Consider the following 22,459-nt stretch of genomic DNA (forward strand, 5'->3'; position numbering starts at 1 on the left):
TGGACTAACAGTTTAAAAATACATCTTTTGGTAAAGGTGTATTTTAAATTGTAGGTATGAAAACACCACTTTTAGAAAGTTGACACTTTCTTAATTGAGCCATTCTGTGCCTTAGCCTGTGTCTGAATACACATCGGGGTTTAGGTGATAGCTACATTTGTGCATTCTCTGTAGGCAGCCACAAACAGGAAGGGCTGGGTGTGAAAAGAGATACATCTGCAATCATCTCCACACTAATAGTCGTCCTGCGCATGGAAAAGGGGAGGCAGTTCACACTTACTTCTGAAAAGGCTATGTCCTGCACTCACACTAAGGGCTGCTTTCCCCTTACTGGTAGTCTTGAGCCAGGGCTGGGTTTAAAGGGAATCTTGTGCACATCAGAGAATTCTTTTGAAGTTACTCCTACATCAAAGACCATTTTAGGTAGAAGCCTCTGACACCATATACTCAGAACACTTCTGGACTGAGGACATTCTACCAGGAAGAAGAACCACTGTGCTGTCAAGGGGGGGCTGCCACTTTGCTGGTTGCTGTGCTGTGTTGGCCTGCTGTCTGCTATTTCTTGCCTGAAGGTGAGAGAATTGGATCTACCTCTGTACATCCTGCAATCTAATTTTTCTATAAGGACCTGATTAAGCTTGCCTCCTGTTTCTGAAGCCTCAGGGATATCAAAGACTTCACCCGCATCTTGCTACCAACACTTGGGCTTGTCTACAGTGAGCCTGGCTCTGCCAAGGGGTGCAAAATCCAGTCCTGGGACCTTGGAGGTAAGTGTGGTGCTGCAACACAAGAACTGATGCAACAACACAGATGGAATATGTGACAGAACAACTAGGTCCTAAACAACTATAGCCTAAACCACTACTGCTAAACAACTAAAAAGTCTCTACAACTAAGTACTGAACAAGTACTGTCTAAACAACAATTGTGCCTGAATAACAATTGCCTGAACAACTAATATATATATATATATATATATATATATATATATATATATATATATATATATATATATATATAGATATATATATATATATATATATATATATATATATAGATATATATATATATATATATATATATATATATATATTCTAAACAACTAATAAACCATAAAAACCAAAAAGAAAACCTTACCTTAAAATAAGTTGTTCAGGCAATTGTTATTCAGGCACAATTGTTGTTTAGACAGTAGTTGTTCAGTACTTAGTTGTAGAGACTTTTTAGTTGTTTAGCAGTAGTGGTTCAGGCAAGTAGTGGTTTAGACCTAGTTGTTCAGGATGTTTCCCCTCACAAAACCAATGCTAGAAAAAAGTCTGTAAAAAACTGCGGGGTTGGTGTGAGAAGGGGGCTGGGTGGGGATGCATCAGTGAGTGGAAGGTGAAAGTGGTTCATGAGTAGCAGAGAGATTTTGAGGAGTCAGTGATGAAAACCATGTGCTCACATGGAGCTCTAAAACAAAAATGAAAATAGTTGCCTAGTGTCATCAATGGAGGGATACAAATTATCCAATCAAAATGACAGTAAAGGAGTTGTGCTCTAAGGGTGGGACAAAACAAAAATGTGACGTGAAGCCATCAATTAGGATCAGAGATCTGAGAAAGACAAGAAAGCCATCTCCCTGTGAGAAAGGGGCTGACCCAAAGACCACTTTGTGTATTTTATTGCACACATGACCTAAAAATAGTGAGTGAAATCAAACAAAAATGAGGTACTTCGGATGCACAGATCAGAAATCATTGCAAAACCAAACATTCTTACCAGAAAACAATGTTAAGTCAAACACTAATATTAGCTCATGCAGTGTAGTTAATTGAAACAAGGTACCCATCTCGTCCAACTCATGGTTGAGCATCATCGGGTAAAGTTAATGGTCCATTGCCATTAAACGTTTTGGGCTCGATTCACAAAAATAGGAAAATTAGGTGTGGAGATTTCTGCCTCTGCTTGAACTTACCTTTTCTACTTTCTCCTACTCACAAACATTTACAGTATTATGCCCCGAAAACTACACCAGGTGTTCCCCCCGAAAACTACACCAGGTGTTCACCTGGGAATGTCATGTGACTTTCTATTTGGGCTCTTATTGCCACTGTACAAAGTTCTTCAGAGAGGAATATTTAGCGCAGTGGGAAAAGGATGCTCTGTGCAACTGCACATTTTTTCTATGCAGGTAAATATTATTCCCCACGGAGAAAGCCCTTCCCCTAAAGCCCCAGCAAATCTAGGGTGATCCAATCACCTTCCTGCCCTGAAAGCAGGGTTGTACTCGCTCTTGCCTGAAGTTAATGATGTGTATTTAAAGTGTGGAAAATGGAGGGAGAGGAATTTGAAGTGCTAACAAATGTACCAGTTCCCAAACTTCCAAATCAAATCTCGCAGATGATAGACAGATGATAGACATAAATAGATACAGATGGCTGCAAACGTACACACATGGCCACATTTACCTTTGTGAATAACCCCTTTTATCATCAAACTTTTGGAGATGAAAAAAATCATCAGTTTATATTAGAAATTGGGTCTGTAGTTGGCAGAGGTTTGCACCCTGTCCAAGTAGGGACCACGATCCTTGGCAGGGCAAGTAAGATACATACTAAAAGTTTACCTGTGCTCACCCTCTGGTACATTGACACAGAGCAGCCAGGTAAAACTATAGTGGCAATGTCTAAAGTACTTGTGCACAAACACAGTAACACTGTGACAACACTACAAAAGGACTCCACACCAGTTTAGAAAAAAGCTAACATTTATATGAATCAAACAAGATCAAAGTGACAACAGTCCAAAAAGCACAGGTCAAGTTATACATTTTCAAATATTAAATCAGAATGCAGCTCTTAGGAAACAATAGCTCCAACAGGGGTTATCTGGTCATGCTGGGCTGGGACAAAACCAAAAGTTCAGTCCGACCACGATGGAGCACAGGCCAAAGACAGGAGTCACTCAGAGCCGCTGACAGTACTTTGGTTGTGTCGATGCTCGGGACGATGTGTTGATCCAAAGCAGGGGATGCAACACGCTTGCAGGCAATGCACTGTTTCCTGCTCAAGCAATGTCGTTGATGTGTCAGTGTCTAGAAGCAATGAGTACTGGTTCTGATGCATCAGTGATGTGTCGGCCATACCCGGGCTGCATTGTAAGTCAGGGTTATTGCATTGTACAGTCATCGAGCGGTGTCTGCTACTTTGGTGCAGGCAGCAGCAAAGTGGCGTTTCTGCAGCAGGATGCGTTGTTAATAAGTGATGCATCTGTGTAGGAAACATCCTGAACAACTAGGTCTAAACCACTACTTGCCTGAACCACTACTGCTAAACAACTAAAAAGTCTCTACAACTAAGTACTGAACAACTACTGTCTAAACAACAATTGTGCCTGAATAACAATTGCCTGAACAACTTATTTTAAGGTAAGGTTTTCTTTTTGGTTTTTATGGTTTATTAGTTGTTTAGAATATATATATATATATATATATATTAATTAGTTGTTCAGGCAATTGTTATTCAGGCACAATTGTTGTTTAGACAGTAGTTGTTCAGTACTTAGTTGTAGAGACTTTTTAGTTGTTTAGCAGTAGTGGTTTAGGCTATAGTTGTTTAGGACCTAGTTATTCTGTCACATATTCTTTGTGAGGGCCTTGCAAGTGCACACTACTACCGAACCACTCACTACTCTGTTCACCCATGCACCCCACGTCTTCCCCTTACTGTCCACTATTTTAAAAAATGCTTTAAAATATTTTGTGAGTTCACAGCAACTGTACACTGCTAGCAGGCTACTTGTTTCTCCTTTTATGCAGCAATCCTTGTTTTTAAGCACTGGTCAGTAGTGAAAAAGTGCACAGAGTCATAACCCAGCACAAACGAAGTTCAGCACACAGTCATAACAGGAGGTCAGAAAGAAAAACGTCAGGGGAAAACACGCCAAAAGATTCCAGGTCTAACAGTATAATACTGGAATTTGTGGTCGATCAAGGGTCTACGTAAGGCAAACTATGGGGGTGATTCTGACCCCGGCGGTCATGGACCGCCGGGGCCAGGGTCGGCGGGAGCACCGGCAACAGGCTGGCGGTGCCCCGCAGGGCATTCTGACTGCGGCGGTTTGGCCGCGGTCAGATGCGGAAAACCGGCGGTCTCCCGCCGGTTTTCCGCTGCCCTTAAGAATCTGACAGGAACAGGATGGTGGTATGGGTTGTCGTGGGGCCCCTAGTGGCCCCTGCAGTGCCCATGCCAATGGCATGGGCACTGCAGGGGCCCCCGTAAGAGGGCCCCACTTTGTATTTCAGTGTCTGCATTGCAGACACTGAAATACGCGACGGGTGCCACTGCACCAGTCGCACCTTCCCACTCCGCCGGCTCAATTCTGAGCCGGCGTCCTCGTGGGAAGGGTCTTTTGGACTGGGCTGGCGGGCGGCCTTTTGGCGGTCGCCCGCCAGCCCAGTGCAAAAGCCAAAATACCCTCAGCGGTCTTTCAACCGCGGAGCGGTATTTTGGAGGGGGGAAGTCTGGCGGGCGGCCTCCGCCGCCCGCCAGACTCAGAATGACCCCCTATGTCTCTTTTGCTGTCCTGCAGTAGCTTTGAAATTCTCATTCAAAATCTCTTAGCAATATAATCTGCTGAAATGTAGACATCAAGACTGTCTTTTCTAGGAAAGATTGTCACCTTGCTATGACCCACCAGCGATTACTATTTTTAAAGTCACAGGTTTCAATAAAAGGTTTGTAGGTTTCTCCCTGGGAGTCAGAAATTCTCAAAACATTGACGAAAAGCTATTTTGACACCAGACCTCAGGTTTGAATTTCAGGAAGACCCTCCACAACCCCAGACCAAGATCAAAGCAAATTATCAGTTACAATTTGTCCATAGGATTAGGGGTGGGCAATAAATTCTGCTCCGCCGTTGGAGATAGCAGAATTTTAGTCACTTCGTGTTACAGGCCACTTTTCGCTTGTAATGCGGAGTTCTGGCTAACTTCTGCCAACCGTCTCATGGTGGAGTTTTTTCTCACATGCGACTTACCAATGGTAAGTTGGCAAGATCACCCAAGAGTTGGTGTCCCCTGGCATATTTTTTGGGTGCTAGTAGGGCACCAGGCAAGATTTTCCCAACGCAGGTGGTTGCAACCATTCATGGTAAGAAGGCTGCCGCTCACGTAGAAAATCTATTCGAATGTCAGCAAAATCAACTCGCAGAAGCAGTGCCCTCTGCCATTCCATGTGGTGCCGCTCACAGTGATTTTTCTGTGCTGTATTAACTCCTGATGCTAAAAATCAGCACAGGACGTGTGTTGTGCTGATTTCCGCCCATTTGCGGAACTCTGTGGAGCCTCGTGGAGTTTTCAGGTAACACTGCGGTTAAGCTCCATGAGTTCTGCTCACCCATTCATAAGATTCCTCTTGAAAAGCAGCAGCTCTCTCAGTCCACCGAGTCTCTTTCACTGCAGGGCACACAGGGAATATATTTTGCAGAGACAGGCAGTAGAAATGTGTAGGTCCAGCTAGTTAACTGGTCTTCCATCTTCCTCTGTCTCCAGGACCTTTTGCACTCTTCAGCTAGAGAAGTGAATTTTGACATGGAAAGCAGACCTAGACACCCATTCATTTGTAACTCAAGAACAGGCTAGCTTTCCGAAGCCCTGAGAGCAGGCTTTTCGTGGCAGAGACCCCAGACAGGTATAGTGATGTTTTATATCTACAGGCTTACGTTAGGCAGATAGGAAGCCTTCAATCACAACAGCAAGCATGCAAGATTTTGTTTAATTATTTGTGCCCTGTAATCTTTAGCCTGTGAGTGCTTTAAGCTGGAAATTTCAAGGGTAACATCGGTTTTTGATTGGTGATGACCTCTCAGTGATTTAAATAAAATGTCCCCCACTTTCCCCACCCATGGTTTGCACTAAAGTGACTGTCCTCCTCCTGGGACCTTCATTTAGGTTATACAATCCCAGAGATGCTTTCACCACAGAAAACCAAAATTGGTTCTGTTGCATTCTGTGGCCTCCACTCCCTCTGAGGATCGAGGAAATCTCCACCTCCAAGGCCCAGTGGATTCTGCTCATGCAGTTTGCTTTATTATTTGACAAGGGTACCCTTCTCAAACTAAACCTCAGTGCTCTGGATGCTATCCACAGGATATGTGGCCTGAGGAGGTGGGAGAATATTTCCTCAGCCAAGGGCTTCCCTCCCTGCTTGAGGGGAGTTTAGATGAAAACCTGAACATGTGTAAAAAGCAAGAGGCCACCAGGAACTGTGACTTGATTTTCACTAAACAATGGATTCCTTCTCCACTGTCACCAGAGCACAGAAGGAAATTTTAACATGTACCTCGCATAAAGGAGAAAAAGGTTACATTTTCTTCACACAGGATTGATTGGCTTCTGTTTTTTGCACCTAGGCTCATCTCCGGCTAACATGCTTTGTTCTGAAAAAATACCATAAAGGTACATGCTTTTTGAATTCCATTCAGAGCATGCTTATGATAGAAATGGCCATTTCTGAAGGGTCAGTCCCAGGCTTATTGCCTTTTACCCTCCACTTTTTTGATGACTTCGTTTTTGCTTGTATTAGGTTTCTGCGCACTTTACAACTGCTATGCAATGGCAAAGGGCTTATGTTCTTCCCCTAAAACGTAGTAGCATTGGCTTATCTCCAACTGGCATATTTAATTCCTTTTTAAGTCCCTAATAAAGTGCACTATGTGTGCCAAGGCATGTACATTAAATGCTACTAGTGGAGCTGCAGAACTGATTGTGCCACCCACTTAAGAGGCCCTTGAAACATGTCCCAGGCATGTCAGTGTAGTGCCTGTGCATGCAGTTTCAGATGCCATGTTGACCTGGCAAAATAACCCTTTTGCCAGGCCTAAACCTTCCTTTTTTAATACATATAAGTTACCCCTAAGGTAGGTTCTAGGCAGCCCCAATGGCAGTGTGCATTGTATTTAAAAAGTTGGACATGTACTTTTAAGTTTTAGGTGTCCTGGTAGGGAAAAACTCTTACATTCATTTTTCACTACTGCAGGGCCTGTCTCTCCCATAGATTAACATTGGGATTACCTTACTATATTTTATAATTGTAATTCACAATCTGGAAGAGATAGGTTTTTCAAGTTTGGTGTCTCTGGAATCACAATTTAAAATCACAACATATTGTGAAGTAGGATTCTAAATTGCAAATCAGAAAATGCCGGTTTTAGAAAGTTGGCATTTTCTAGCCTTAGCCATTTGGTACCTTCTACCTGTCTCTGATCACATGTCTGGGGTGGGGGATAGTTGGGCTTTGAATATTATACCTAGAAATTCACACACAAGGGGAGCTTAGGTGTGACTCAATTCGCTATCCGTGTCCTGATGCGCCATCCTTGGCAGGACAGGAGCAAGGATCTGGACACAGCCTCACTTACCCATGAATAGGCTGTGTTGTGTCCACCCACAAAGATCTTCATACCTCTCTGCAGTGAGCCTGGAGCCAAGGCAGAAAGAGCAGGGACTCTGTGCACTGCAGAGGCATCACTTTGAAGCCTCCGAACTTCAGAGGCACAACTGGGTATAAGTACTGGACCTTTGGCAGCACAAATTAGTACACTTCTGGGCATGTGTATACTCTTCCAGGAAGAAGGACTGCTGTGATGCTACAAGGAATGCCCCTCTGCTGGACTGCTACTATGCTAGACTTCTGCTTTGCTGACCTGTTACCTGCTACCTGCTGCTCTCTTGCTTGAGAGTGAGAAGGACTGGACCTGCATCTCCCCAACCCAGTACCCAGGGTGGCTCTAGGGGCTAGATGCCTGGTCTCCTGATTGATGTATCAGTGACCTAAAAGACTTCCACCTACATCTACACCTGGACTCTGCTATCTTTGAGTCTACCCTGCCTAGTGGTTCCACCCAAGTCATGAACCCTTGGAAGTTTTCTTAAGGTGTTTGCTGCAGCTGAAACTATGCATCGGCACCACTGCTGCATGGATCGGAACCAGCATATCACCATGTTGCACGAACTGGCAACATTGGCCCCATTGCACTTATCAGAGTCAACACATCACCTCTCCAGCAAAGATCAACTTCAGTGCATCACTTTTGGAATTGCTGCATCTCGGATCCAATGCATTGGTGCTGTTGCATGGAGAAATTTGATACATCTTCACTACTGCATAGCAAGGATCGACGTATCCCTGCCACTGCAGGGATTGACAATGATGAATCATTTAAGACTAGTCTCTGCATTTTTTACATTGATGCAACCAGGATTAAGGTACTTTGGATCAGCTGTCCCAACAGGTTTCCTGTAGCCAGCCTGTGCTTCATTATGCTCGGCCTGAACTTTTGACTTTGTCCCAGTCGAGCATGACCAGATATCTCTTGTTGGTGCTTCTTGTTTCTAAGTGCTACTTTACAGTTTATTCTTTAACAATTCATATCTCAAGTTCTACTTATTGTACTTTCATCGTTTTGGTCTTATTTTATTTTTTAACTTAGGTTCTATTTTTCCACTCAGGTGTGGTATCTTTTTGAGTGGTGTTTTCATCGTTTTACTGTTTGAATTGTTCCACTAATATTTTACACATTGCCTCTTTAGGCCTGACTGCTCTATGCCAAGCTACCTGAGTGTGAGAACGGGTTAATTTAGGGAGTGTTTGTGACTTACTCTGACTAGGATTATGGTTCCTCCTTGGACACAATGCATACCTCTGTCAACCAGAAGCCAAACTTCTAATAGTTTTTGTTAAAATGGGATTTCTGGTCGGCTAGGGTATGCACCTAAACCCTCCTGGGGCCCGCCATCACTGTGGGGGACAGGCAAGCCCAAACAACAGTAAAGGCCCCAAAGTCGACCAAGTAGGGCACCCGGCGAGGTTCCTGCCCCACCCACAAGCGTCAGGGAGAATGGAGAAGAAGTTGCAGCCCTGCTCTCCTCTCGGGATCTGCAATAATCCTGTGGGGCTTGCAAAGGGTGCCCTTCTCCCCTTCCTTAGCGGGGATCCAGCCTGTGACCACGTCCACGCGTCCACGGGGTCGGGCTCCTTTCTTCTTTGTTAGGCTGGGCCGCGGCAGTGATACACCAGAAACAGGTGCCGGTGTGTGCCCCGGGGACCCTCCTGAGAGCGCGTTTTGCCCCGGGGGCACAGAAGGAGCGCGCTTGCTCTTGTTTACGAATCCAGGGTGCCCCTGGGGTCCCAGGGGAAGCGTGACACTTGCATTTCAATGAATGCAGCCTCATGAGCTGCGGCAGTGATTCTGGCAGCAATGCGCTCACGGGCGCCAAGCAACCGAAGAAACCCAGGTTGTGGTGGTGTTTTTGTTGGTGGCAAGAAGTGTTGCGCCGCGGCGGCTTGCAAGGGCCGCTGCGGCGCAATATGCCGGGAACGCGGCAGCCCGCGGGCAGACCACGGGGAAAGCCGCGGCTCGGCTTCAGGGTCGCGGCACACGCCGCGGCCCATTTCTCCGGCTGCAAGTTCCAGGGCAGGCGCGGCAGGATAGGAGACCCCGAGTCGGGTCTCGATCCTTGCCGCGCTCAGCACGTTTACTCAAATAAACACATCAGGGATTCCCGGGAAACCCTCCTTGCCACCACTTACCTTTTTACAAGGCCAAAAGCCGTATGCCTGCTCATGACTCATTTTTATGCATGCTTTCCCCTTCCCAGCATGCTGCTCACTTCCTCTCTTCCCTGCATGCATTGTTTCTCTTTTCTTATGAGCATGTTTCTATTCTAGTTATGATCTTTTCCCCAAACCAAGATGGTGGTTTTACTACTTCCTGTTTTCCACTTCCTGTCTAGGGGTATATAAGGGGAATCTATCTTTCTTCTCATTGCGTTACAACACTCCAGCAGTGGTAGTCACGCTCCAGCTGGTTTCCTCTTGTGGCGCCAGTTGTTCTTGATCTGTCTTCCGTCTCCAGAATTCCTGAATTCCAGAATCTTAAGTCCTAACGTCCTTGTGTCCTCCTTCTGTTTCAGGGAGTTCCTGTTGGAGGTTTTTTACCCTTTTGGGGTTTTTCCTCTGGGACTCCTTCTGGAGGGCACGGACTGTAGTGGCTTACTATTGTCAAACAGCACCGTGGCTACCAGAAGGGGTCACCCCTACCTCGGCCAGAGCAGGACTTGCAGGAACCGGGGCCGCTCACCACCTCTCTCCAACCTCGACGGTAAGCCCAGGGTGAATCGTGACAGATTGCAACGCCCAAAACTCCAGTTGCTGTCCGGAACCATGGAGAGTCCTGTGATGAGTACAGATCCAACAAGCCAAACCCTGCTCTTGACTATACAACAACAGGCCCAAGAACTCCAACAGCTACGTACCGAAAACACTGTCTACCGACAAGCCTTCGCCTCTAGAACCACCGAAGTTCCTACGGTCTCCGCCACTACGCCTAGCTTCTCCGGGGATCCTAACAAATTAAGAGAGTTCCTGGATGCCTTGACGGCCTATTTCGCACCCCGCCCCTCACAATTTATGCAAGACAAGACCAAGGTGGGGTATTTGATTAGCGCCCTATCTGGCCCAGCTTTAGCATGGGCAACTCCTTTAGTGACAAGCAACGACCCTAGCTTGTCTAATTATTCCAGCTTTGTCACTGCCTTTAAGCAGATGTTTGAGCGCCCTGGACTTGAGTCATCAGCAGAAGAAGCTCTCTGCGATATTCAAAAGGAAATCAGGACGTATTACAATACATCACTCGTTTCAGACAATTGGCAGCAGAGACTTCCTGGGTGGAGTGTACTTTGGTGACCCTGTTTCGCAGGGGTCTCAGAGAGGACATTAAGGACGAACTGGTGCACTCTGCCAGAATAGAGAATCTTAAGGGGTTAATGGATCAGACCCTGACGATAGAATATTGGTTAAATGAGCGAAGGATGGAGAGAAAGAAGAGTTGCTTACCATCACACTCGGTGACGGCCCACACCCTTCCTCATCGTTCTGAGGAGGTTCGTTCTGAAACTAAGGGTGCTACCGATGAAGAGCCTATGCAAATCGATATGGCTCGAGGGCCGTTATCATCTAGTGAGCAGGAAAACAGACGAAGGAAAGGACTTTGTCTGTATTGTGGTGCTGCTGGTCATCTAATTCACACATGTCCCGTCCGTCCAGCCAAGCCTTTGGGAAACACCAATTCCCGTCCTCAGTGAGAAGGGTGAGGACGGGATATTGCGAAATACCTTCCATTTGTTCCTCAAGGGAGGAAGGAACTGCTCTTTTCCTTTTACCCGTTATCCTCCACTTAACAGATGGCCAGGAAGAAAGGGCACTGGCCTTGCTGGACTGTGGAGCCAGTGGTATCTACCTAGACGAAGCATGGGCCAGGGAAAGACAGATTTTGCAAATACCTAAGGAAGTACCAGAACAAGTCCACATGGTAGATGGATCACTCTTGGCCTCAGGACCAGTACAGTATACCACCCCTACCCTATGTCTCCAATTCGGGAACCATCAAGAAAACCTTTCTTTTGATCTGATTTCTTCACCACATCACGTTATGATCCTGGGAATTCCATGGTTAACTCGGCATAACCCTTACATTAACTGGGAAACAAGAACCATTTCTTTATCCTCTCACTTCTGCCAATACCACTACTACTTAGCAGGAGACTATTGGTCCCCAAAGAGTCTCTTAATGGCATCCCCTAAGGTGGGATGTTCTATTAACGTCCTACAGGGAGTACCCACACATTATCAAGAATATGCAGATGTATTCCAGAAACCAGAAAGACCTGAACTGCCACCCCATAGAGAATACGATTGCGCCATTCCTTTGGAACCAGATGCCGTGGTTCCTTTTGGGCGAATGTACTCTCTAACAGAACCTGAGAAGCAGATCCTCAAGGAATACCTAGAGGAGAACATACAGAGTGGATTGATTGCTCCCTCCTCTTCACCTGCAGGGGCTCCTCTCTTCTTTGTGCCAAAGAAGACAAAAGATTTGCGTCCCTGTATTGATTTTAGAGGATTAAACAAGATCACTACGAAGGATCGGTACCCGCTACCTCTTATTAAGGACATCTTAGAAGCTGTCAGAGGGGCAAAGAGATTCACCAAGTTGGATCTTAGAGGAGCATACCATCTTTTAAGGATAAAGGAAGGGGATGAGTGGAAGACCGCCTTCAGAACACCTTTTGGTCACTATGAATACCGAGTAATGCCATTTGGGTTCACCAATGCCCCCTCCATTTTTCAAAGATTCATGGACTCTATTTGTTCCGATCTTCTACATCAAACAGTGGTTGTTTATCTAGACGACATATTAATATTTTCTGTCCACCCAGAACAACACACTAAACATGTTCTCCAAGTCCTAGAGAGACTCAGACAACACCATTTATTCTGCAAACCAGAAAAATGCGAGTTTGATCGAACAGAGGTAAAATACCTGGGATATTGCATTAACCAAACAGGTGTTGCCATGGATTCAGATAAGGTTCAAGCTACAGGGAGTGCAGAATTATTAGGCAAATGAGTATTTTGACCACATCATCCTCTTTATGCATGTTGTCTTACTCCAAGCTGTATAGGCTCGAAAGCCTACTACCAATTAAGCATATTAGGTGATGTGCATCTCTGTAATGAGAAGGGGTGTGGTCTAATGACATCAACACCCTATATCAGGTGTGCATAATTATTAGGCAACTTCCTTTCCTTTGGCAAAATGGGTCAAAAGAAGGACTTGACAGGCTCAGAAAAGTCAAAAATAGTGAGATATCTTGCAGAGGGATGCAGCACTCTTAAAATTGCAAAGCTTCTGAAGCGTGATCATCGAACAATCAAGCGTTTCATTCAAAATAGTCAACAGGGTCGCAAGAAGCGTGTGGAAAAACCAAGGCGCAAAATAACTGCCCATGAACTGAGAAAAGTCAAGCGTGCAGCTGCCACGATGCCACTTGCCACCAGTTTGGCCATATTTCAGAGCTGCAACATCACTGGAGTGCCCAAAAGCACAAGGTGTGCAATACTCAGAGACATGGCCAAGGTAAGAAAGGCTGAAAGACGACCACCACTGAACAAGACACACAAGCTGAAACGTCAAGACTGGGCCAAGAAATATCTCAAGACTGATTTTTCTAAGGTTTTATGGACTGATGAAATGAGAGTGAGTCTTGATGGGCCAGATGGATGGGCCCGTGGCTGGATTGGTAAAGGGCAGAGAGCTCCAGTCCGACTCAGACGCCAGCAAGGTGGAGGTGGAGTACTGGTTTGGGCTGGTATCATCAAAGATGAGCTTGTGGGGCCTTTTCGGGTTGAGGATGGAGTCAAGCTCAACTCCCAGTCCTACTGCCAGTTCCTGGAAGACACCTTCTTCAAGCAGTGGTACAGGAAGAAGTCTGCATCCTTCAAGAAAAACATGATTTTCATGCAGGACAATGCTCCATCACACGCGTCCAAGTACTCCACAGCGTGGCTGGCAAGAAAGGGTATAAAAGAAGGAAATCTAATGACATGGCCTCCTTGTTCACCTGATCTGAACCCCATTGAGAACCTGTGGTCCATCATCAAATGTGAGATTTACAAGGAGGAAAAACAGTACACCTCTCTGAACAGTGTCTGGGAGGCTGTGGTTGCTGCTGCACGCAATGTTGATGGTGAACAGATCAAAACACTGACAGAATCCATGGATGGCAGGCCTTTGAGTGTCCTTGCAAAGAAAGGTGGCTATATTGGTCACTGATTTGTTTTTGTTTTGTTTTTGAATGTCAGAAATGTATATTTGTGAATGTTGAGATGTTATATTGGTTTCACTGGTAATAATAAATAATTGAAATGGGTATATATTTTTTTTTGTTAAGTTGCCTAATAATTATGCACAGTGATAGTCACCTGCACACACAGATATCCCCCTAACATAGCTAAAACTAAAAACAAACTAAAAACTACTTCCAAAAATATTCAGCTTTGATATTAATTCGTTTTTTGGGTTCATTGAGAACATGGTTGTTGTTCAATAATAAAATTAATCCTCAAAAATACAACTTGCCTAATAATTCTGCACTCCCTGTATACTGGATTGGCCGTCCCCCTCTTCCATCAAAAAAACTCAGTGTTTTTTGGGACTGGCCAATTTCTATCGACAATTTATAGCGGACTTTGCCCAGAGAACCAGTTATATTACTCAAAGCCTTAAGAAAGACAATCTAAGGAAGGGTTTTTGTTGGACATCAGACGCAGAGTTGGCTTTTCAAGAATTGAAGAAAGCCTTCATTCAAGCTCCCATTTTACGGCACCAAGACACCAACAAACAGTTCACCGTTGTCGCAGACGCCTCAGAAAGAGCCGTAGGGGCTGCCTTACTACAGAAACAAGACGATGATGAGTTAGAGCATCCTGTATTCTACCTTTCACACATATTATCCGATTCAGAGCGGAATTATTTGGTGTTAGAACGAGAGTTACTCGCCTTGAAGACCGCGTGCACAGAATGGAGACACTTCCTCATGGGCTCAAAAGAACCCTTTGAAACCCGGACAGATCACCGAAACTTACAATGCTTGAGAAACTTTCAGTGTCAGAATAGCCGGCAGGCTCGATGGGCTTTCTTTTTTAGTCAATATGATTTTTACATCACATACATCCCTGGTTCTCAGAACATCTTGGCCGATGCCTTGTCTCAGCGTTACCCTGAGTGTAGCGATTCTCCTGTTCAGAACCTATTCGAAAGTAACAAGATCATTGGTTTAGTACAGACATTTCTAGACCAGGTCAAGTCCGAATATTCCCATCTGGAAACTACAGAGATGACCAAGTTGTGCCCGCAACTTCATATAGATCGAGGATACTATTACCATAACAAAGCCCTGTTCTTACCCACTAAGTTAGTCCAGACAGAAGCCCTACGTATGTGCCACGATTCCCCCATTGCAGGTCATCGCGGAATTAAAGCTACCCAAGAGCTTCTGCTCCGCTCCTTCTGGTGGCCCACTCTCAAGGCTGATACTGAAGACTATGGCGGTCATTCTGACCCTGGCGGTCTTTGACCGCCAGGGCGGAGGACCGCGGGAGCACCGCCGACAGGCCGGCGGTGCTCCAATGGGGATTCTGACCGCGGCGGTAAAGCCGCGGTCGGACCGGCACCACTGGCGGGCTCCCGCCAGTGTACCGCCGCCCCATTGAATCCTCCACGGCGGCGCAGCTTGCTGCACCGCCGCGGGGATTCCGACCCCCCCTACCGCCATCCAGATCCCGGCGGTCGGACCGCCGGGATCCGGATGGCGGTAGGGGGGGTCGCGGGGCCCCTGGGGGCCCCTGCAGTGCCCATGCCACTGGCATGGGCATTGCAGGGGCCCCCGTAAGAGGGCCCCTACATGTATTTCACTGTCTGCTGCGCAGACAGTGAAATACGCGACGGGTGCAACTGCACCCGTCGCACAGCTTCCACTCCGCCGGCTCGATTCCGAGCCGGCTTCATCGTGGAAGCCTCTTTCCTGCTGGGCTGGCGGGCGGTCTGAAGGCGACCGCCCGCCAGCCCAGCGGGAAAGTCAGAATTACCGCCGCGGTCTTTCGACCGCGGAACGGTAATCTGACGGCGGGACTTTGGCGGGCGGCCTCCGCCGCCCGCCAAGGTCAGAATGAGGGCCTATGTGTCATCCTGTCCCATATGTGCACAAGCCAAGACACCCCGTACTAAACCAGTAGGATTACTTCACCCATTATCTGTTCCCCCAGGTCCATGGCACACTATCTCCACTGATTTTATGTGCTCTTTACCCTCTTCAGTTGGAAATCGAGTGATAATGGTGACCGTTGATTCCTTCACTAAGATGGCACATTTCACGGCGTTAAGAAAACTACCAACGGCTAAGGAACTAAGCCAAATCTTTACGCAGGAGATCGTCTGGCTTCATGGACTACCTCAGGTCATTATCTCAGATCGGGGTCCTCAATATATCTCACGGTTCTGGAAACAATTCTGTAAAACCTTAGGAATAGAAGTGGCCTTATCATCAGGGTTCCATCCTCAAACTAATGGACAGACGGAACGACTAAATCAAGGCCTCGAGCAATATTTACACAGCTTCTGCAATGCTACGCAGAGTAATTGGTCTACCTATTAACCACTTGCAGAATTCTCCTACAACAACTCAGTACACAGTGCCTCGAAGGTCTCCCCTTTCTATGGTTCTTATGGTTTCCATCCTAAGGCTTTTCCTACTCCTCTGAAAGATACTTCCAATCTTCCTGCCATTTCCTCATATGTTTGGCAACTACAGGGTGTCCAACGTGTTATCCATTCTAACCTTGTAGCCACTAAGACATGCATGAAAAGGATGGCTGATCAAAAGCGTTGAGAGGCCCCACAGTATCAGGTCCACGATAATGTTTGGCTTTCCTCTAGATTTTTGCCTCTCCGACTTACCCAGAACAAATTTAAACCTCGTTATTATGATCCATTCCTGATTCTCCAGAAGATCAATCCGGTGTCTGTGCGTCTTCGTCTGCCCCAGACTTGGAAAATACATCCTGTGTTCCATGTCTCACAACTCAAACCTTACCTTCCTGATCCTTTTCACAGACAATTCTCCTGTCCTCCCCCTCTGTTGATTGATAATGTGCCCGAATACGAGGTTCAGGAAATCTGTGACTCTCGGTTTTTCCATGGGCGCCTCCAATATCTTATTCATTGGAAAGGCTACCCTGTGAGTGAGAGTTCCTGGGAAGATGCCCTTTCGGTTCATGCCCCTCTTTTGGTCCGTCATTTTTTCCGGCTTTTTCCTCACAAGCCTGGGGCCTCGGGGGGGTACCTACTGTTGCGCCGCGGCTGCGTGCAAGGGCCGCTGCGGCGCAATATGCCGGGAACGCGGCAGCCCGTGGGCACACTGCGGGGAAAGCCGCGGCTCGGCTTCAGGGTCGCGGCACACGCCGCGGCCCATTTCTCCGGCCGCAAGTTCCAGGGCAGGCGCGGCAGGATAGGAGACCCCGAGTCGGGTTTCGATCCTTGCCGCGCTCAGCGCGTTTACTTAAATAAACACATCAGGGATTCCCGGGAAACCCTCCTTGCCACCACTTACCTTTTTACACGGCCAAAAGCCGTATGCCTGCACATGACTCATTTTTATGCATGCTTTCCCCTTCCCAGTATGCTGTTCACTTCCTCTCTTCCCTGCATGCATTGTTTCTCTCTTCTTAGGAGCATGTTTTCTATTCTAGTTATGATCTTTTCCCCAAACCAAGATCGTGGTTTTACTACTTCCTGTTTTCCACTTCCTGTCTAGGGGTATATAAGGGGAATCTATATTTCTTCTCATTGCGTTGCAACACTCCTGTAGTGGTAGTCACGCTCCGGCTGGTTTCCTCTTGTGGCGCCAGTTGTTCTTGATCTGTCTTCCGTCTCCAGAATTCCTGAATTCCAGAATCTTAAGTCCTAACGTCCTTGTGTACTCCTTCTGTTTCAGGGAGTTCCTGTTGGAGGTTTTTTACCCTTTTGGGGTTTTTCCTCTGGGACTCCTTCTGGAGGGCACGGACTGTAGTGGCTTACTGTTGTCAAACAGCACCGTGGCTACCGGAAGGGGTCGCCCCTACCTCAGCCAGAGCAGGACTTGCAGGAACCGGGGCCGCTCACCACCTCTCTCCAACCTCGACGGTAAGCCCAGGGTGAATCGTGACAAGAAGCGCTATCAAGTAAAGCACTTTCCCAAGTGCTTGCCCTCAGCGAACAACGAAGCTGGGGCACTCCTCGTGCTCTGGAAAATAACAGGGGTCAGGGGCCAGAGCACCCTGCTCCTGGAGACAGAGGGGAGGGTAGCACAGGGCTACCAGGCCTGCACAAGGGATGCAGATCGTGGCAGTTCCTCCTAGTGACCAGGCAGGTCACAGGTCAGCACAGTAGCAGCAGTCCAAGGTGGTTTCCGGGTGAGTCCATTCAGCAGCGTCCTGTGCCCAGTTTCAAGTCCCAAGAATGTCTAACTAGTGGGGAAAATTCCCCTGTATTATACTAAGTTTACAGTGTGTTTTACAATGGGGAGCAGAGGGGTTCCAACCAGTTACAACTGGTTCTGGGAGAGCCCCTTCTCTCCTCCAGCACAGGCTCCAAACATCCGGGGGGGTAAACGACCCTGTTGTGCGAGGCCAGGGCACAGCCTTTACAAATGCAGGTGTGCCCCGCCCCCCCCTTCTCTCAGCCTAGGAAGGCTATACAATATGTAGATGCACCTCTGTGGCACCTCCACCCTCCCTGTGAACAGGCTGTCTGAAAAGTATGCACAAAGCCCCAACTGTCAGTCTGCCCAGGCGTGGATTGGAGGCAAGCTGCAAAACACCAGAGTCATAAGCACAGATAAATGTGCACTTTCTAGAAGTGGCATTTCTGTAATAGTAATAAAAAATACACCTACACCAGTAAGCAGCATTTATCATCACTATCACAACCATACCAAACATGCCTACGCTACCCCTCATAAATCAGACAATACCACTTCCACATAAGGCAGGGCATTTCTAATGCAATCCTATGAGAAGGCAGCACTCAGAGCAGTGAGACACCAAGTTAGGCTATTTGTCACTACCAGGACAGGCCTTGCAACCTGGCACGTGTCCTGCCTTCTACATACATGGCACCCTGCCTAGGGCTAGCTAGGGCGTACCTTAAGGGTAACTTACATGTAGTAAAAGGGAAGTTCTGGGAGTTCTGGGCCTGCAAGTAACTTTAGGTGCCAGGTCCCTGTGGCAGAAAACTGCACGCAGGCCCTGTGCTTGGAGGCCTGAGATAGGTTTTAGAGGCTACTTTAGTGGGTGGCACAAGCAGTGCTGCAGGCCCACTAGTAGCATTTAATTTACAGGCCCTGGGTACAGGGATACCACTTTACAAGGGACTTACAGGTAAATTAAATATGCCAATTTGGTATAAGCCAATCATACCAATTTTACAAGGGAGAGAACATGCACTTTAGCGCTGGTTAGCAATGAAAAAGTGCTCAGAGTCATAACCTCAGCCAACAAAGGTCAGAAAAATAAGGAGGCAAAAGGCAAAAAGTCTGGGGAATGACCCTGTAAAAGGTCCGGGTGCAACAGTTTTGTATTCTAAAATCCTTGTAAGTGCAATAAGGTATAACAATGTAACTTCATCACTGGTCTTTTCATTCCAGGTTACCTCTATGCTGAGCATTTGGTTGCAGTAAGACCGTGCCTTAAATAGTTTCAGATTCAGGGCCCCATTTACAGCATGGAGGAAGGAGGGGGTCGGCTTCCATATTTAGAGAACCATGCCAGGCAAGCCGGGGTCTTAATGCTTTCAGCAGAGCAGCCTATACAGCAGCTCTACTGAATACACTGAAGCGTTAATGAGAGGGTGCCATGTTTGATGCACCCACTTCAGAGATGTTGGTTTTCATGAAACAAACTCAAAAGAGAGAGAATTTACCTTGAAAACAAATGAACAATGGCCCCAATGGACACTAAGCTTTTTCCATGCATTTGAGGACTATTGTGTATCCCCAGGACAAGCATTCGATGCATAGCATTCGGATTTAAGAGAAATTGGAATAAACATTTTGATTTCTCATTCATAAAAAGGTTCATCCTTTCAAAAGGAATAGTGGGTGGCATGCCCAAAAGATCGTCAGATGAGAGCCACTGCTGCCATTACAGCATCACACGACCACAGCAAATAAACAGGACAAGGGTGAATCTCTTTACAGTTACTATCCAGTTTGAAGCTGAACGTAAGAGTTTTGGCCCACCCTAAAACACATATGTTTGCATAACTCTCTACAAACACATAATTAGAGTGTTAGCCTACCTTATCTGGAGCTGCTAGAGAAAATAAGTAACCAAAAAGTACATTCCATTTTAACAGAAAGTGGTAAAAATATATCCATTATTCCTAATCTCCTTGTTTGTAACTTGCAACTGCACATGTATCCTGCACATCGCATGTGTTGCCAGAGATAACAGCTTTGGCACTTTGTAAAATAAAAATGTTTTTATTTTTAAATGAAGCATGTGTCTTAGCCAATTCAACAGGCTACAGCCACTGCAGAAATCAAAACAACAGATGGCTACAGGAAACAATGGGGGACATGTAGCAAAAAGATGGATTTATTTACAGTAATCCTCAAATGTGAAGCTGTACAAGGGAACTTCTGGGCTCCACTAGAACAGATATAGACTGTCCTCCTACCATGTCTACAAACAAAAGGTTTTCTCTGACTTGGGCAGACATCAGCGCATAGAGTGTTACACAACATATTCAAACTATTTAATCAGTCAATCAATCAGGAATATGACTGTCATTCTCAAGGTATGCACGGACCTACTTAATAAACATATACAAGAACAGATATGACTTTTCTACCCTCTAAGTAAAAACAATTATGGCTTGTCAGGGTAAGCCCAGCCAGTATCGAGGACTGAAGGGGGCTTTTGAAAAGGTTAATAAGAGGCCTGTGGTAGCATTGACTTTTAATATTGTAGGTCACAGTTGGCGTGCCCTGACATGCTGTATTATGTAAAGAAATTAGATAGGGGAGATGTTAGTGATGTGGCAAGTAGGTCCGGACTCATCAGAACCACCTCATCGTGGAGGCGTTGAGCCCCAAAAACAACTCAATGGTCCATGTATTTGTGTGAAATTGGGAACGTTGTCAGACCCAAGTCTGATAGGTAAGTTTAAAAGTAAAAATATAAAAAGAAAACTAATTACCCCTTCACTGTTCTGTAAGAAAAATTCGTGCTTTATTATTATTCACATATGCATAAATATATATAAATGTGTATATGATTCCAAAGACGTGTATGTTTATATGTGACTATACATTAGGCTGTGTGCGGTTAAAAAAGCATGGACCCATCCTTTCACCACTTCTGACGTTGCAAGGGATTCTGGCTCAGTCCACTTATGGTCCAGTATTCCACGTGAGATGTGACGGACCGGTAGATGTTTTTAGAGAGGGCACCTCCAGCCAAACCTTATATCATATGAGATTTCAGCATGAAGGGGCTTAAATGAAAAGGGGGCTTTGTCAGAGGAGAGGCTCATTCTCAACAGCCTGGGGGCTACGACAGAGCCTTAGGTAAAGGGTGGCAGAACTTCAGTGAGGAGTCGGTCTACCTTTCACTGCTACCTGTCGACCACGTGTGTGAATCTTCTTAGAGTGTCAACTTCTTTGTATTTAACAATAACAAGCGACAAACATATTATCAAGAATCAACAGACCTCTCAGAGCCAGGGGGTGCGAGCCATGGGGGCCCCTGCACCTGCTGCGCCAATGGGAGCTACGCCCCTGGTCTTGACAATGCTATTCAGATGGTCCCGATTCCCTTTTAATATTTTCAGCAATCATTGCTTAAGTGTTTCTGGAAAACAATGGCATACCATTCATATTATATGGTCGTGTGTCGTAATTACTGCATCGCTTGATAAACGCCAATGAATTATGAAACTGAGAATGAGAAATAACAGAGAACAGTTGTTGAATGGCATAACCGATGAAGCCAGGCAGTGCAGTGGGCGTCCGTACACAAGTTCAGTAATTAAATACTGAACCAGCCAAGACAAATGCTATAATCGCCTGCAAAATAAATGAGAACAAGACACAACACATGCACTGCCAAACTGTTGCAGAAGACTGTACCACCACACCTAAACGCCAGGGTGGGCCAACTTTTCACAACAGCACTCTGCGTGTTTACGTTAATAGTCTGACTGAACCAGTTGTTCTCTACATGTTTCGGCCACACCTCTCATTTGGCACCCGCTGTACTTACGCATTACAGTAGGGCTTCTTCTCGTAGCCTTTGTAGGTGTTCATGTTTAAAGTCATTTTGCAGACTTCGCAGTGGAAACATCCTTTATGCCAGTACTGTAAAGGAAAAATGGAAAGCGTGAGCTGACGTTCGTGTTTCTATATTCCATGTATTATCATAAACGATAGTTAAAGGTGAGTTTGAAAACTATGTCAGTTTATATTAAATGGCCACACAAAGCAAAGCGTGTAATGTTTGCAAAGCTGTTTTACATTTTAAGCATAATCAAAGAACCCATGCAGGCTGAGTGAAAGTCTGGGAAACCATCCGTTCGCTGGTGTGATGACTAGAGCACCTGGGAAGAATTCTTACACATCGGCAGGCAAATGCACCAACGAAAAAATAAACATTGCTGTCAAAGGAATAGCACAGCCCTAATATATATACATTAAACGAGCACTGCATTCAAATACTTAAACTGTTTCTAAAGAACGTTTACACGCGTCTCTACTTCAGAGACAAACCTTCTTAAAAAGAATGCACACGGGTGTAAACATTACTGACTTATCTTTTCTCAAACACAAGACTCTGTGTTCAGGGTTGGAAAAAAAAGGCGCCCCCGCGCGCGCATCAACACCTCGCTTCACACCCCACGCACGTGCATCAGTCACTCGTCATAGCTCTGAGCGGATGATCGCCCACAGTGGCAGCGAGAACCTGCGAGTCACGTGAGCAGGCGGACACCGCTGAGGGCGACCAGACACCTGTTTTCGGAATCAAATGGGAGGCATTCGAGA

At 46.1% G+C, this 22,459-nt stretch overlaps 1 protein-coding gene across 3 annotated transcripts in view; it reads right to left on the bottom strand.

Moving 5' to 3' along the window:
- The window catches only part of NEBL (nebulette), a 743,048-nt gene that overhangs the window by 718,011 nt on the left and 2,578 nt on the right, over positions 1–22,459 (bottom strand). For all 3 annotated transcript variants that reach the window (XM_069211786.1, XM_069211788.1, XM_069211787.1), the window contains exon 2: positions 21,684–21,778. In XM_069211786.1, the coding sequence (XP_069067887.1) occupies positions 21,684–21,778 (95 nt within the window). The remainder of the gene's footprint in view (positions 1–21,683; positions 21,779–22,459) is intronic.

This window comes from Pleurodeles waltl, chromosome 10 (genome assembly GCF_031143425.1).
Source record: "Pleurodeles waltl isolate 20211129_DDA chromosome 10, aPleWal1.hap1.20221129, whole genome shotgun sequence".
NCBI lineage: Eukaryota > Metazoa > Chordata > Amphibia > Caudata > Salamandridae > Pleurodeles > Pleurodeles waltl.